At 58.2% G+C, this 12,162-nt stretch overlaps 1 protein-coding gene across 1 annotated transcript in view; it reads right to left on the bottom strand.

Moving 5' to 3' along the window:
- Positions 1-11,954, bottom strand: part of LOC116834317 (sodium/potassium-transporting ATPase subunit alpha-2) — a 24,180-nt gene extending 12,226 nt beyond the window's left edge. Inside the window, exons 1-7 of the mRNA XM_075071120.1 lie at positions 11,835-11,954; positions 10,598-10,711; positions 8,992-9,126; positions 7,849-7,966; positions 6,785-7,053; positions 6,426-6,624; positions 4,608-4,717 (exon numbers count right to left, since the gene is read on the bottom strand). Of these exons, the coding sequence (XP_074927221.1) occupies positions 4,608-4,717; positions 6,426-6,624; positions 6,785-7,053; positions 7,849-7,966; positions 8,992-9,126; positions 10,598-10,711; positions 11,835-11,861 (972 nt within the window). The 5' untranslated portion in view covers positions 11,862-11,954. The remainder of the gene's footprint in view (positions 1-4,607; positions 4,718-6,425; positions 6,625-6,784; positions 7,054-7,848; positions 7,967-8,991; positions 9,127-10,597; positions 10,712-11,834) is intronic.
- Between the last annotated feature and the right edge of the window lie 208 nt (positions 11,955-12,162).

The raw sequence follows: 12,162 nt of genomic DNA, 5'->3' as shown, positions 1-12,162 counted from the left end.
CAGAGGTGCAGCGTGAGCTGAGCCAGAAACACTCCGCACTGTGCACACATCCCTGCCTGTTGGTACTCACAACCCCCCGGATGTACACGCAATGCGCCTGACACACACACACACAACACGACCGAGTTGCTGTATAGTCTCTCCCCAGTGCCCCCCAGCCCATTCCCTCCCAGTGCCCAGGTCCCTCACCACACTCCTCCCTCCCCAGCGCGGCCCAGCTCCAAGGTAGCATGCTGAAGCGTTCTCTACCTCTCCTCGTCTAGGGCAGCTCTGGCCCTAGCCGCCAGATGGTGGCGCGGCTCTGAGGAGCGACGCTCGGCGCGCCCTTCATCACCAGACCAAGTAGCCTCAGTTGTCCCTCACGCTCGTGCTATGCAGGAGCTGAAACACACAGGGGAGTCCTCGCCGAAGGGACAACCATGCTGGGAGCTTGATGGCCAGCGCCCCACTGAGATAGCTGGCGGCTGAGGATTGCTGTACGGGGCTAGCGGAAGCTGCTTGGCCAGCACCCACGCTATGGCGCTGCCCCCACAGGGAACGTTCTGAATAGGCGCCCATTGCATTTCTTTCCTACCCTTATCTCCAACCCAGTCCTCAAGCCACCTCCGATTCCCTCCCGTCGCAACTAACCCAGCCCCCATGTCCTGTTCCTGATCTGGCCCATATCAAACCCGAGTCTGTGCCCCTCCTGAGCACCGGGGGCCGACCTGCTCACACCCCAGCCCAGCCCACCCTGGTATTGTTGGTGGAGTTGAAGGAATCTCTGTCACTTTCGGGGTTCTTGGTCCCGCATCGTCTTACGGAGCCACGCACGGAGAGCTGGATGCACTTAGCAGGCCCGATCGGAGCGAATCGCCCGCTGTGTCCCGCGCTTGACTGAGGGGAGAGAGCCAGTCAGTCTTGACAGATAGAGGCAATGGGCAGCGCCAGAGGGAGCTGCTGGACAAGCATGGGGGCCAGGGGTGATAGGGCTATGAGAGGTTGATTGGCGGTCACAGAGACCACATGAGGGCAGTCATATGACTAATGCCATGCTGATGGAGTGTGTTCGTGTAACGTTAGCCAGCCTGCCTTCGCCTCCACATAGCGAGGAGTGTGGCTCACGGGGGTCATGGGCAATAGCGAGGAGTAATGGAAACCGACTCGTAGGTGATGCCGTGCCTTGCCCTTATACCAACCTGTGAATTTAGTCGAGCGTTATGGCCACGGGCCAATGAGATTGGTGGGCAATGGTGCTAAGTTATTGCTGCCAACTGTGGGAAGCTCGTGGTTGAGTTGGTGGCCATGGCCCCATGGAGAGGGAGGACATGATTGGCCTGAGTTGGACGAATGTGGGTTTAAGGCGGCACCTGCCATGTGAGGGGAGGTCATGCTGTGCGGCCAGGTGGATGGGTGGTGGAACGTAGGAGGCAGGTGGGCCAATAGGGGGAGGCCCCTGGCTGTGGCCGCCAGCGAGTGGAGGGATGCTGGATAGGCCAAACGTGGCCAACTGGAACCGAGGGGGGGACGCGCGGGCCCTGGGCATGCTACATATCTGAATCGTTGATGATGCGGCAGCAAGCGTGCAGCGCTTAAGTGACAGAACGCTCTTTGAGCCATATGTCGTCTCTGGGGAGGCAAGGTGTAGGCCACAGTCAATGTTAACAGGGGGAGCCTTCGGCTGGACGAACTTAGTGGCAGGTCCCTGGCTGAGCAACGCTGGAGGGATGGAATTGTGGCTGGTGGTGTGCCAGACACAGTGCGCCAAAGATAGGGTGGCTTCTTGCAGCTGCTCTAGGACTCATTGCATCTACGTAACCACGATTGGTCCTAGTCGCAGAGTCCTGAATCGGACGGGAGTGTTTTATATCCGACTTTAGATATATAGCCCGGATCGGACGCGAAAGTACCCCCCCTATAACAAAGTTTGCCGGACATCCGGATTCTGAAATATATCGGGAGTGTACTGGACCACTGCAGTAACCCTGTGGGCCCAGTCTCTTGATCCAGAGCCAGGATACTGTCTACGTGGTCTGAGCAACACAGCAGCGGGGATAAAGGACTAGCTCGCTTCATGGCTTGAGCTGCGCGCGACAGAGCAGGACATGGAGAACAGCCACCAGCTCTGTCCCTACGGAAGCAGAGAAGACGGCGTATTGGCTCGCTGGGCCATTGCTTGAATCTGGTGCGGCTGTACTGGCAGACAAACTGTGGGGCTCGCTGCATGCTCTGATCTGCAAGGAGCTGGCGGACAGGCTGTGCGGCTTGCTGGCTTGCTGTGTCAGCAGGCTGCGCGGACGCTATGGGCTCGTTGGACATTGCTCCTGATTGGCGGGGTTGTGACGGGCTGATGGGCTTGCTGGGCATTGCCGCGTGATCTGGCGGGGCTGGTGGATGGATGTTACGTATATTAATATCAACTGGACATGCAGAACGATGGATTCGCAACAAAGGTTCTGCAGTGGCACAATTATGTAAAGGGTTCATATAAGGTGTCTCAGACCCGGTGTGGGTCTTACTGGTTATGATTTTTGCTTCTGTATGTCTGTATCATTGTGTAGTTGACATTATGAATATTGGCTGTATGCTGTCTGTATTCAACACTGGCGCTGCAAGTTCTGGAGCACTCCCAGCAAGCTGGTGTCAGTTCAGTTAGCCTGCTTGATGCCCCATTAAGGACCTCACCCTCACACAACTGACCATACGAGGAGGCAATACGCTTGTGACTCAGCAGTATGCAAAACTGGCCCATGGACTTGCAAACGCATTTTGCTGTAACTTTCCACAGTGGAACAAAGGAGTGTTTCTTACACCATCGGGAAAGTCTATAGAAGGCAGAGCCTCATCTCATTTTGTCTTCAGTCCGCTTCCTTACCTCTGGAGGACTTCTGCTACATCTGGCTCGCCACAACAGACTGCATGGCATATCCCAGTGGATGTTCTCCAGGACTTCACATTAACCTGCAGTTTACTTATCTCTGGCTACAAGACCTGAACTAACCTTTGCCATTTACTGTACGAACTTGCATTCAGTTTAACATTCTACTCTACCTCTATCTTTTTCCTTTTATGAAAAACCTATAATTTTATTCTAAAAGGATGCAACACGCTGTGATTTTCGTGGTTAAGATCTGTGGTTAACAAGGGCTACGAGCGTTTTACACCGACGCCCTGATCGTCGGCGGTGCTCTGCTCTGCGCTGGACCCTGTATTACTTGAACGTCGTACTTAGGCCTGTGTGGTGCCCGTCGCTATGCACGACTCATCGAGACGTTGCCATGGTCTCGGACACCTATCCGGGGGTCACGGCGGACATCTACACGAACCATCACGGCCACAGCCAGTTCGGACGTGAAGCGATGTGCTTCACCACCACGGGGGGGAGGGGGGGTGGGGAATACCCACTTAACCCCTAACTTGTTTTCCGTTCAAACTACATTTTCCCTGGAGTCCCTTGAACCCCACCGATCTGGGAATTCCACTCGTGGGTCAACCTCTTTACCCCTTACCGCCTGCTTGCTTAATTCATGAACTTATGTAACCATCTAGATGAGCGATTTCGTGTACCCCACTGCTCCCACATTACTCTTGACCCACACCCATCGTTACACCCCGCATTGGGACATTACAGACTGTGTACTACTATGCTAACATAACCAATACCGGCTCCCCCACAAATACGTCTGATATGTTGCCCCCGGAGATTTGTGAATAATGACCTAGACATTCGCCCAACTCTGTAGTAATCAATCCTTATCATGAAATATTCTCTATAACTCCTTAACTGGCAGGTCTGGGCTTCGTCCTTTGGATCGACCGGAACCTTTTTCTTTTACTGGGGTGTTGGTTTTCATAACCATTCATCCCCAGGACGTGTGGGACTGGTGGTGATACTGGGAGACTGGAGTGTCTAAGGAAATTGCTTGTGTGACTTGCAGTTAGCCAGCGGGGTGAAACTGAAGTCCTTTTTGTCTGGCTGGTTTGGTTTGCCTTAGAGGTGGAGAAACCCCGGCGTAGGGCTGTGACTGCCCTGTTTAAGCAATTGGTCCTGATTTGGCACTCTCAGTTGGGTCCCGCCAGAACCACATCATCACAGATGGGCTCTGGGGTTCACTAGGCATTGCTCTGAGGCTGAGAATCCTGCTGAGGCAGGGAACAACCCATCCACGTACTATGGGTCAGACTGAACAGCCCCTGGCTCTGGGATCCGGCCCTAGGAAAGCACAGTCCCATGGGCTGCCCTCTCCCCAGGCTGGCCGTGCAGCCAAGGGGGAGCTGCACAGGTCTGAGACCTGCTCCTTGGCGAGGGGTCCGGGCGGGGCAGAGCTCTGGCAGTGTGGCAGAGGCTGGGGGCCGCCCAGGGCCCCTGGGCAGTCTGAGCCCAGCTGGCTGTGGCTGTGGGAAGCCAAGATCCTATCTCAGTGCAGCTCCTCACGGGTCCCCTCCTCGATCTCACGTGGTGTCCCAGGCTGCGATCAGAGCAGCGTGAAGGATGGGGGAGACGGGGAGACCTGCAGAGCCCATATCCCCTGGGCAGTCTGGTGTGCTCAGCGCTGGGGCGCATCTCACTTTGGGGAACCGCGCAGGGAGCCCAGGAGTGAGGGGTGGGGTCCAGGAACCCAGCTTGCCTTGGAGATGGAGACATTCTCTTGGCCTGGCTTGAAGACGGCTCGATTGCACAGGCCGGCGATGCGGGCTAGGGCCGCCCAGGTGGGCGAGCGCTTATCGAAGGTTGCCCCTGGCAGGAGACACACCAGTCAGCAACATGACCCCACCCAGACCCCCAACCACAGGACTGGAGCAGTGAGCCGTGCCCCACTGCCTGGCTGCAGCATTGTCATGTACAGTGCCCCCTGCTGGCAGAGGCTGGGACTGAAGTACCCAGGAATTCCCCCTATAGCCAGTGCTCCTGCCCCACCTCCTACAGCGCCCCCTGCTGACTGAGGCTGGGACTAGAGTAGCCAGGAACTCCCCCATAGCCAGTACTCCTTCCCTGCCCCCTACAGTGTCCCCTTCTGGCAGAGGCTGGAACTGGAGTAGCCAAGAACTCTCCACACAGCCAGTGCTCCTGCCCCGCCCCCTACAGCACCCCCTGCCAGGAGAGGCCTGGATGGAGTAGCCACGATCTTTCCTACAATCTCTAATCCAGCAGAGCCTGCTCTTGGGAGGTGCCCAGGTCTCCAAACCAGAGCCTCCCAATGTCAGGATCCATGGGATCGAACTGAGACTGAGGCAAACAAGGGAAAGAAGAGCCAGGAATTCGGGAGAGGAACATGGAACACGGTGCTGTGTGCGACGGCTTGCCACATCCACCCTGCAGGCACTGCCATGCTACCTTCTGCCCAGGGCACACTCGGGGGCTCAGCACAGCTGACCCTGCAGTGCCACAGGTTCTCCCCTGTGCGCCCACCTCAGCCCTGCCCTGAAGCAGCACCAGGGTTTAGACAGACGCAGATGGGGGGAGGCAAGGACGGCTGGAGCGGGGAGATACACAAGATGATGAGTTAGGGGTGCAGGTAGCCGGAATGGAGGTAGTGTCAGGGGGCACAGATGGGGTGGTGAGAGGCACAGGGGGCGTGGGTGTAGGGTACAGGCGGCCATGGCACGTGGGTGGTGATGACAGGGAGCAAGGGCACGGGTGAGGGGGATAGTGGTGGAGGGTGCAGGCAGCGGTGGTAGTGGGGGGCATGGGTAGAGGTGAGGGGTGATGGCACACAATGGCGGGTGGTATGTGAGAGCACGGGTGGAGTTGGCATGGGGCTTAGGTAGGGATGGGGGGTGAGGGCATACACAGTGGGGGAGTGTGACAAAGTGGGAATATTTTGTAGTATTTGTATGAGTCCCGTTTCTGCCTCAGTTTCCCCTCTATGCTGCATTGTTACCCAGTGTGTGGAGAATGACAGTTTACTCACAGGGCAGGTTAAGGTTATGTCTACACTACACACCTTACAACTGCAACACTGTCAGGTCTCCTGTGTAGCCGCTCTGTGCCGACGGGAGAGAGCTCTCCTGCCGGCATAATTAAACTACCCACAACGAGCAGCAGTAGCTATGGCTGTCCACACTGGTGCTTTCGTCAGTGAAACTTATGTCAGTCAGGGGTGTGGTTTTTTCACACCCTGTCTGACAAAAGTTTTACCAGCAAAAGTGCTGATGTAAACCTAGACTTCGGTGGTGGAGATAGTGGCAGGGGTGTGGGCGAAGGTGTGTGGGGTGTGTGTGTGTGGCAGTCCCAGGGGTTTGGGCAGTGGGAGTAGTGGCAGGCAGAAGGACACAGTGGTGTCGGGGGGCGGTGTGAGTGGCGGGGGTGTGGGCAGGGACGCCAGGGTGGTGACGGCACTGGTGGAAGGGAAGGGGGTGGTGGAGTGGTAATGGCACAGATGGTGGGGGGCACAGGCAGCAGAGGTGGGGGGAACAGGCGGCAGGTAGCAGCGATGGCCTCTCACCGGACTGGTCCTCGGTGGTATCAGCCTCGTGGATCTGGTTGTCGAACCACATGTGGGCGACTGTCATGCGGTTCTGGGTCAGGGTGCCTGTCTTGTCGGAGCAGATGGTGGAGGTGGAGCCCAGAGTCTCCACTGCCTCCAGGTTCTTCACCAGGCAGTTCTTGCGCGCCATGCGCTTGGCAGTGAGGGTCAGACACACCTGCGGGCCGGAGGGGCGGCAGTCAGAGCAGGCATGGGGTTGGGGCGGATTTGCACCTGGCACTGCCAGTGTGGTCAGATCGCCCTGCACTGGCTGTGCCAGGGGGCCCGGCCAGACACCCAGCCCCACCCTTGGATAGCGCAGGAGCGGAACCTGTTACCGTGACGGTTGCCAGGAGCCCCTCCGGGACATTGGCGACGATGATGCCGATGAGGAAGATGACGGCCTCCAGCCAGGTGTAGCCGAGGATGAGGGAGAGGATGAAGAAGGAGAGGCCCAGGAAGACGGCCACCCCGGTGATGAGCTGGATGAAGTGCTCGATCTCCATGGCGATGGGGGTGCGGCCCACCTCCAGCCCCGAAGCCAGCGAGGCGATGCGGCCCATCACCGTGCGGTCCCCGGTCGAGATGACGATGCCCCGGGCAGTGCCTAGTGCAGTGGTGGGGGAGGGGAGACAGGTATTTCAATACTTCTGGGGGCAAGACTGGAACTGGGGTGAGGGGTCTGGGGCTGGGAGGGGGCTCAGAAGCAGCTCTGGTAAAGGATGGATTGAGGGACCCAACAATGTAGCAACTCCCCCGTGCACCGCTTGTCTGGGCTCTGGGTATCCTCTCAGCCCTGGACCAGGAGCCTTTGTCCCTCCAGGGATCCACTCGAACCCTGCCTGGTGGCTATTCTGTGCAATGAGCTTGGGGGGGTCTCAGCCCATCCCAGCAGGCTGGCCCCTGGTTGGCAGCATCAGGACTGGACGAGGCCCCTCACTGTTAGCTGGCAAGCGCATGCCACCCATTGGGTGGGTGATAGGCCTGGCGGGGGTGGAGGCCTGGTTTGTCTCTGGGGTTAGGCCCTTGTCTGAGCAACGGGCCCCTCCAGGGCTCTCCGTTCAGCACAGCATTCCCTCTGGCATCTCTCAGCACAGCAGTCTGTGTGCCAGGGCCAGACCTTCCTGGCATTGCGGCCCGGTCGCCTGCCTGGGCACCCTCACTGGCACTGCCTCTGCAATTCTGGAGTTAGGCTGCCCTGGGGGTAATAACCCTTCTTATTTCCCCTCAGTCTGGCCATTTCAACTCTCCTTTGCTCAGTCCCCCCCTCACCCCCCGCACACTGATTTCAGGGCTTCATAACCGCCCCAGGCTCAGTGCCGGGACACATGTGGGACAGCCCTGCAGATCCAGGGATGGGCCCTAAATTGAGCAGGGACCAGCAGCCCCCTCCCCCCTTCACCTTCCACACAGTTGGTGGAGAAGAAGCAGATGTTGCGGGTCTCCAGGGGGTTCTCATGGGTGAACTCGGGGGAGCGGGTCTGTGGCTCCGACTCGCCCGTCAGGGAGGAGTTATCTACCTGCCGAGGCAACGGGAGGCCGGTCAGGAGCCTCGGGGCCCAAGAGAGACAGACATGAGAGGAACAGACAGACAGACAGCACAGGGGCAATCTGCCTCAGTCATTATCCATCCCCTGCCCCTGTCACTGGCATCAGCCCATAAGCCCCGATTCTGTCCTTATACACAGATGGACAAATCCCTCTGCTCTTGGAGCTCCCATGTCCCACCCCTCGAGTGCCCCCCATCCTCAGTACTAGTTCACATGGGGGCCTCTGCACAGAGCATGGGCTACTGGCAGGCTCCCGAAGCTGGGAACAGAACCCAGGAGTCCTGGCTCCCAGCTCTCACTGCGGGTGCCTGACAGCTGCACTGCTGGGACTGGGGGCGTGGAGGCATGGGAGCACATGAACACTCGAGTTTAGGGATGGAAGGGGGGAAAGGTTCAGCAGCTGGTGGGGGGACGGTTGGATCTGGGGCGCTTATCGTGGGCAGGGGAGGGGTTAGGGCCCTCATCAGAAAGGGCTGTGGGGGTTCCGAGGGCTCCAGGGGTTGGGCTGGCAGTGAGGGATTCAGGGATGCTGCAACCAGGCATACAGGGACAGCCCAGCTTCCACTTTCACCCCATCCCTGCAGGGGAGCCCTGGGTTTACATGGGATCCGGAGATTCAGCCAGGCTGAGACCCTGTGACCTCCTCCGAGTCTGTCCTGACATAGCCTGCTGCCATGGGGATCAGACAGGAGCCAGGGCCCCCCTACATGCCGCCCAATATGGGGATCTCTACAGAGCCCAAGGGGTGGGCCACAGCAGCCCTTCCAAGAAGGAAGGCACCAATATCCCCCTATATGGCCCTGTGGGTAGATCTCATAGGGCCACGAAAGCAGCAAGGCCTCATAAGCCTTTTTGTGTAAGATGGACAAAGCAGGGTCCATCTGTCCGTACGGCCAAACAGAGCAGCACTGGCTGCCCTATGGTGGCCATGCCTCCCTCTTCTCTAGCCCATGGAGCCCCCATGCCAGCCCGGGGCCCAGCCCCGCCATCCTCACCTTGCAGCCATGGGACGAGATGATGCGCAGATCAGCAGGGACCCGGTCTCCTCCCTTCACCTCCACCAGATCTCCCACCACCACATTCTCGGCGTTGATCTGGATCTTCTCACCCTCCCGGATCACCAGGGCTTGCTGTCCAACACAACCAGGAGAGGTAAAGGCAAGAGCACTGCGGCCTGCTCCCGCACCCCTGGAGCCCCCTGTAACGCCCCAGCCTGCTGCGCACAGCTGACCCCCATCTGCCCTAATGGGTCCCAGCCCCTCGTGGGAGAGACCTGCAGAACGGCCCTGCCAGTAGAAGCTGTGAGCAAAGCTGCAAGTGCATGTGGTTTACCTTGCGCCAGTGTGTCCTGAGCCCACCCCCACACTTACCCAGGGCTTGGCCTGCTGCTGGGCTCGGGTGAAACTGCCAGTGGAGTTCTGGACTCTCAAAGTATGTGGGGGGTCACAGCTGCACCCCTCTTCCAGCCAGCAGAGGGAAGTGCTGCCCACCCACCACTGCAGCTGCTTCTGTCCCCCCCACCCCTAGCGCTCAGCAATCAGCTCCATTCGCATCTTTTCTCTCCGGGCTGGGACTGCTGCCCCGTGGGCTCTCCTGCTGCCGACCAGGCAAGGCATGGCACAGGCCTGATTCTGATTAATCCACTTCAGTGGGGTGACTCCCAATTTCTACCAGCGGGAGAGCGGGATCCCAGCCTATCAATGCAGCGTTTCAGAGACTGGCTGGAAGGAGGAAGCATGGAGGCCTCAGAGATTGGAACAAAATCAAAAGCTAAGCATGGTTGTGTCCAAACTCAGAAATGGCCCCCCTGGCTGTGCTGCCAGCTCAGGGATGAGGTGGGTCCCCCAGACGGGCTCAGGGATCCCCAGAGAGCATCCAGCTCTGTGTTCTCTTCTCCCATCGCTCAGCAATGGCCTGGGATATTTCAGCAACAACAGCTCTTGCAACGCCATGCTCATGTCCCTGGAATCTGGGAACTCTGGGTCTAAAGACATCAGCTACTACTGAGCTGAAAGACCATTTATTTCCCCATGGCTGTCACGGGCTCATCAACTCCTATTTGTGTCCCGGCCGTCACTAGAGGGAGCTCTGGAACCACACTGGCTGGGTTACCCGCTGTAAGGGACCAGACCAGATCTTAACACCCTGAAACTGGACTTGGACCCACGTTTCCCAAATGGACCAAAATCCCAGATCCTGCCCCAAGCCTTTACAGGTGTCCCCAATCCAGATTCCACTTGTGCTGCTTGGGTCTGTCTCTCCTGTCAAGGAGATTTAGGATCAAAAGGGAGGCTTAGAGGGGAAAATTCTTCCCTCTACTGGATGGAATCAGAACTGCTTGTCTGTGTGACATGGGGCCCTATATTGCTAGCACTCAGTGAGGATCCTCCTCTAGCTCAGGAGGCTGGGCCTTAGGTGCTGGAAGACCCAGGTTCTATTCCCCCATGAAGTGGGCACTCCTAGGTAGCTGTGGGTTTGTTGCAATCAGTGTTCTGTAGCTTGGCCATGACCCTTCCAGCCTGAGCTGCCTTTATTCAGATGGTCAGGCTGCTCCCTTCCTGTGCCAGCAGCGTGCAGAGGATGGGTGAAGGGCGCTCCTACCTGTGGTACCATGTTTTTGAAGGAATCCATAATCTTGGAGCTCTTGGCCTCTTGGTAGTAGGAGAAGCAGCCAGTGACTATGACCACAGCAGCTAACACCACGCCCAGGTACAGCTGGGGAGAGAGGAAAACTGTTCAGACATAGAGGATCTTTTCACCCACTGCCGCAGTGCATCCACGCCTGGGGTGGGACGTGGCAGCTGCTTAACAGACGCATAGTGATGCTGCCCAGTAGTTTAGGACAGGAAGTGACAAATATCTGATCCTGTGAGGAGAAGTAGGTAATTATTGGAGATGGAGTTTGGCTGGGTCCCAGGGGCTAACACCCCAACTGGGATGAAAAGTTGGTTCCTTAATGACCACAAGTAGTTGGGACTTGGGCTGGTGTTTCATCCCAAAGGTGAGGCCCGGGTCAGCACAGAACCCCTGGCCACTGTGCTCGGTACTGGCTCCACAGGGAGAGCACCCCCTACTGGGCCACCCTCATCAGTCCCTGCTGCACAGGACGCCCTAGCACCGCACTGGAGCAGTGGGGCCAGCACTGACAGTGAAGGGACAGCACCCTCCACCCTCCGAACCCCTCCTCACTCTCTGCAACACTTGCAGGTCTCGCGGGCGAGATCAGCTTCGGAGTGGGACGGCTGTCAAGGCAGAGCTGCCCCCGGTCATATTACTACAGCTCTTATTTAGGAACCAGGGCTGAGTTATTTTGGAACCTGCCTTCAGTGCAGGGGGACAGTGAACCGTTCCTCACCCATCCCCCAGTGCTGGGAGTGGCCAGGTGGGACCAGTTCAGCCCAGCTCTGCCTGTCTTGGCCAAGAGATGCTGCTCACTTGGTCTGGGTTGAGTTTGGTGAATCAAAGCCCAGAGCTGACCGAATGGATGAGACCCCTGGAGCCTGCGCCCAGCCCTGGTTCTCACAAATCTCTGGGAGGCTGGGATGAGACCCTACGGCCCTGCCATGCAAAATCTGGTCACACCCCTTGGGTAAGACCAGACCCCCCTCAAGTTCAGGCCCAAGGGTCCCCCTTGAATTCCCCTCCTCCCCACCATGGCTTTAGGGGAAGGACAGAAGCAGGAAGTTTCAGTGAGGTTCCATTCAGAGGTTTGTTCAACCCCCAGAAAGTCCAGATGTGGGGTGGAGAATCCAGCTGAACCCAGCCCGGGGCCGCAGGCCAGAATGACTTGGTTCCCCCCGCCCCGTGTCTGATCTGCTCCGGGTCACATGTGGCTCACGTTGTCGTTGGCCGGCTCGTCCTCCATCACGGCCTGGATGCTATAGGCCAGGAAGCAGAGGATGGCGCCGATCCACAGCAGGATGGAGAAGCCCCCAAAGAGTTGGCGGCAGAACTTGACCCACTCGGGAGTGGTCGGCGGGGGTGTGAGGGCGTTGGGGCCATCCTGCACCAGGATCTCAGCTGCGCGGGTGTTGGTCAGACCCTGCCCGGGCAGAGGGGGGTTGGAGGGATGGCAGGAGAGCGAAGGAGTGACACAGAATCCAGAAGAACAACAAAACGGGAGGGCAGGAGGAAGGGACAGAAAGAGCCAGTTATGTCCTGCCAGG

This window comes from Chelonoidis abingdonii, chromosome 11, assembly GCF_003597395.2.
Source record: "Chelonoidis abingdonii isolate Lonesome George chromosome 11, CheloAbing_2.0, whole genome shotgun sequence".
NCBI lineage: Eukaryota > Metazoa > Chordata > Testudines > Testudinidae > Chelonoidis > Chelonoidis abingdonii.
Note: the sequence above shows the minus strand (reverse complement) of the source record. Positions and strands in the feature narration are given on the sequence as shown.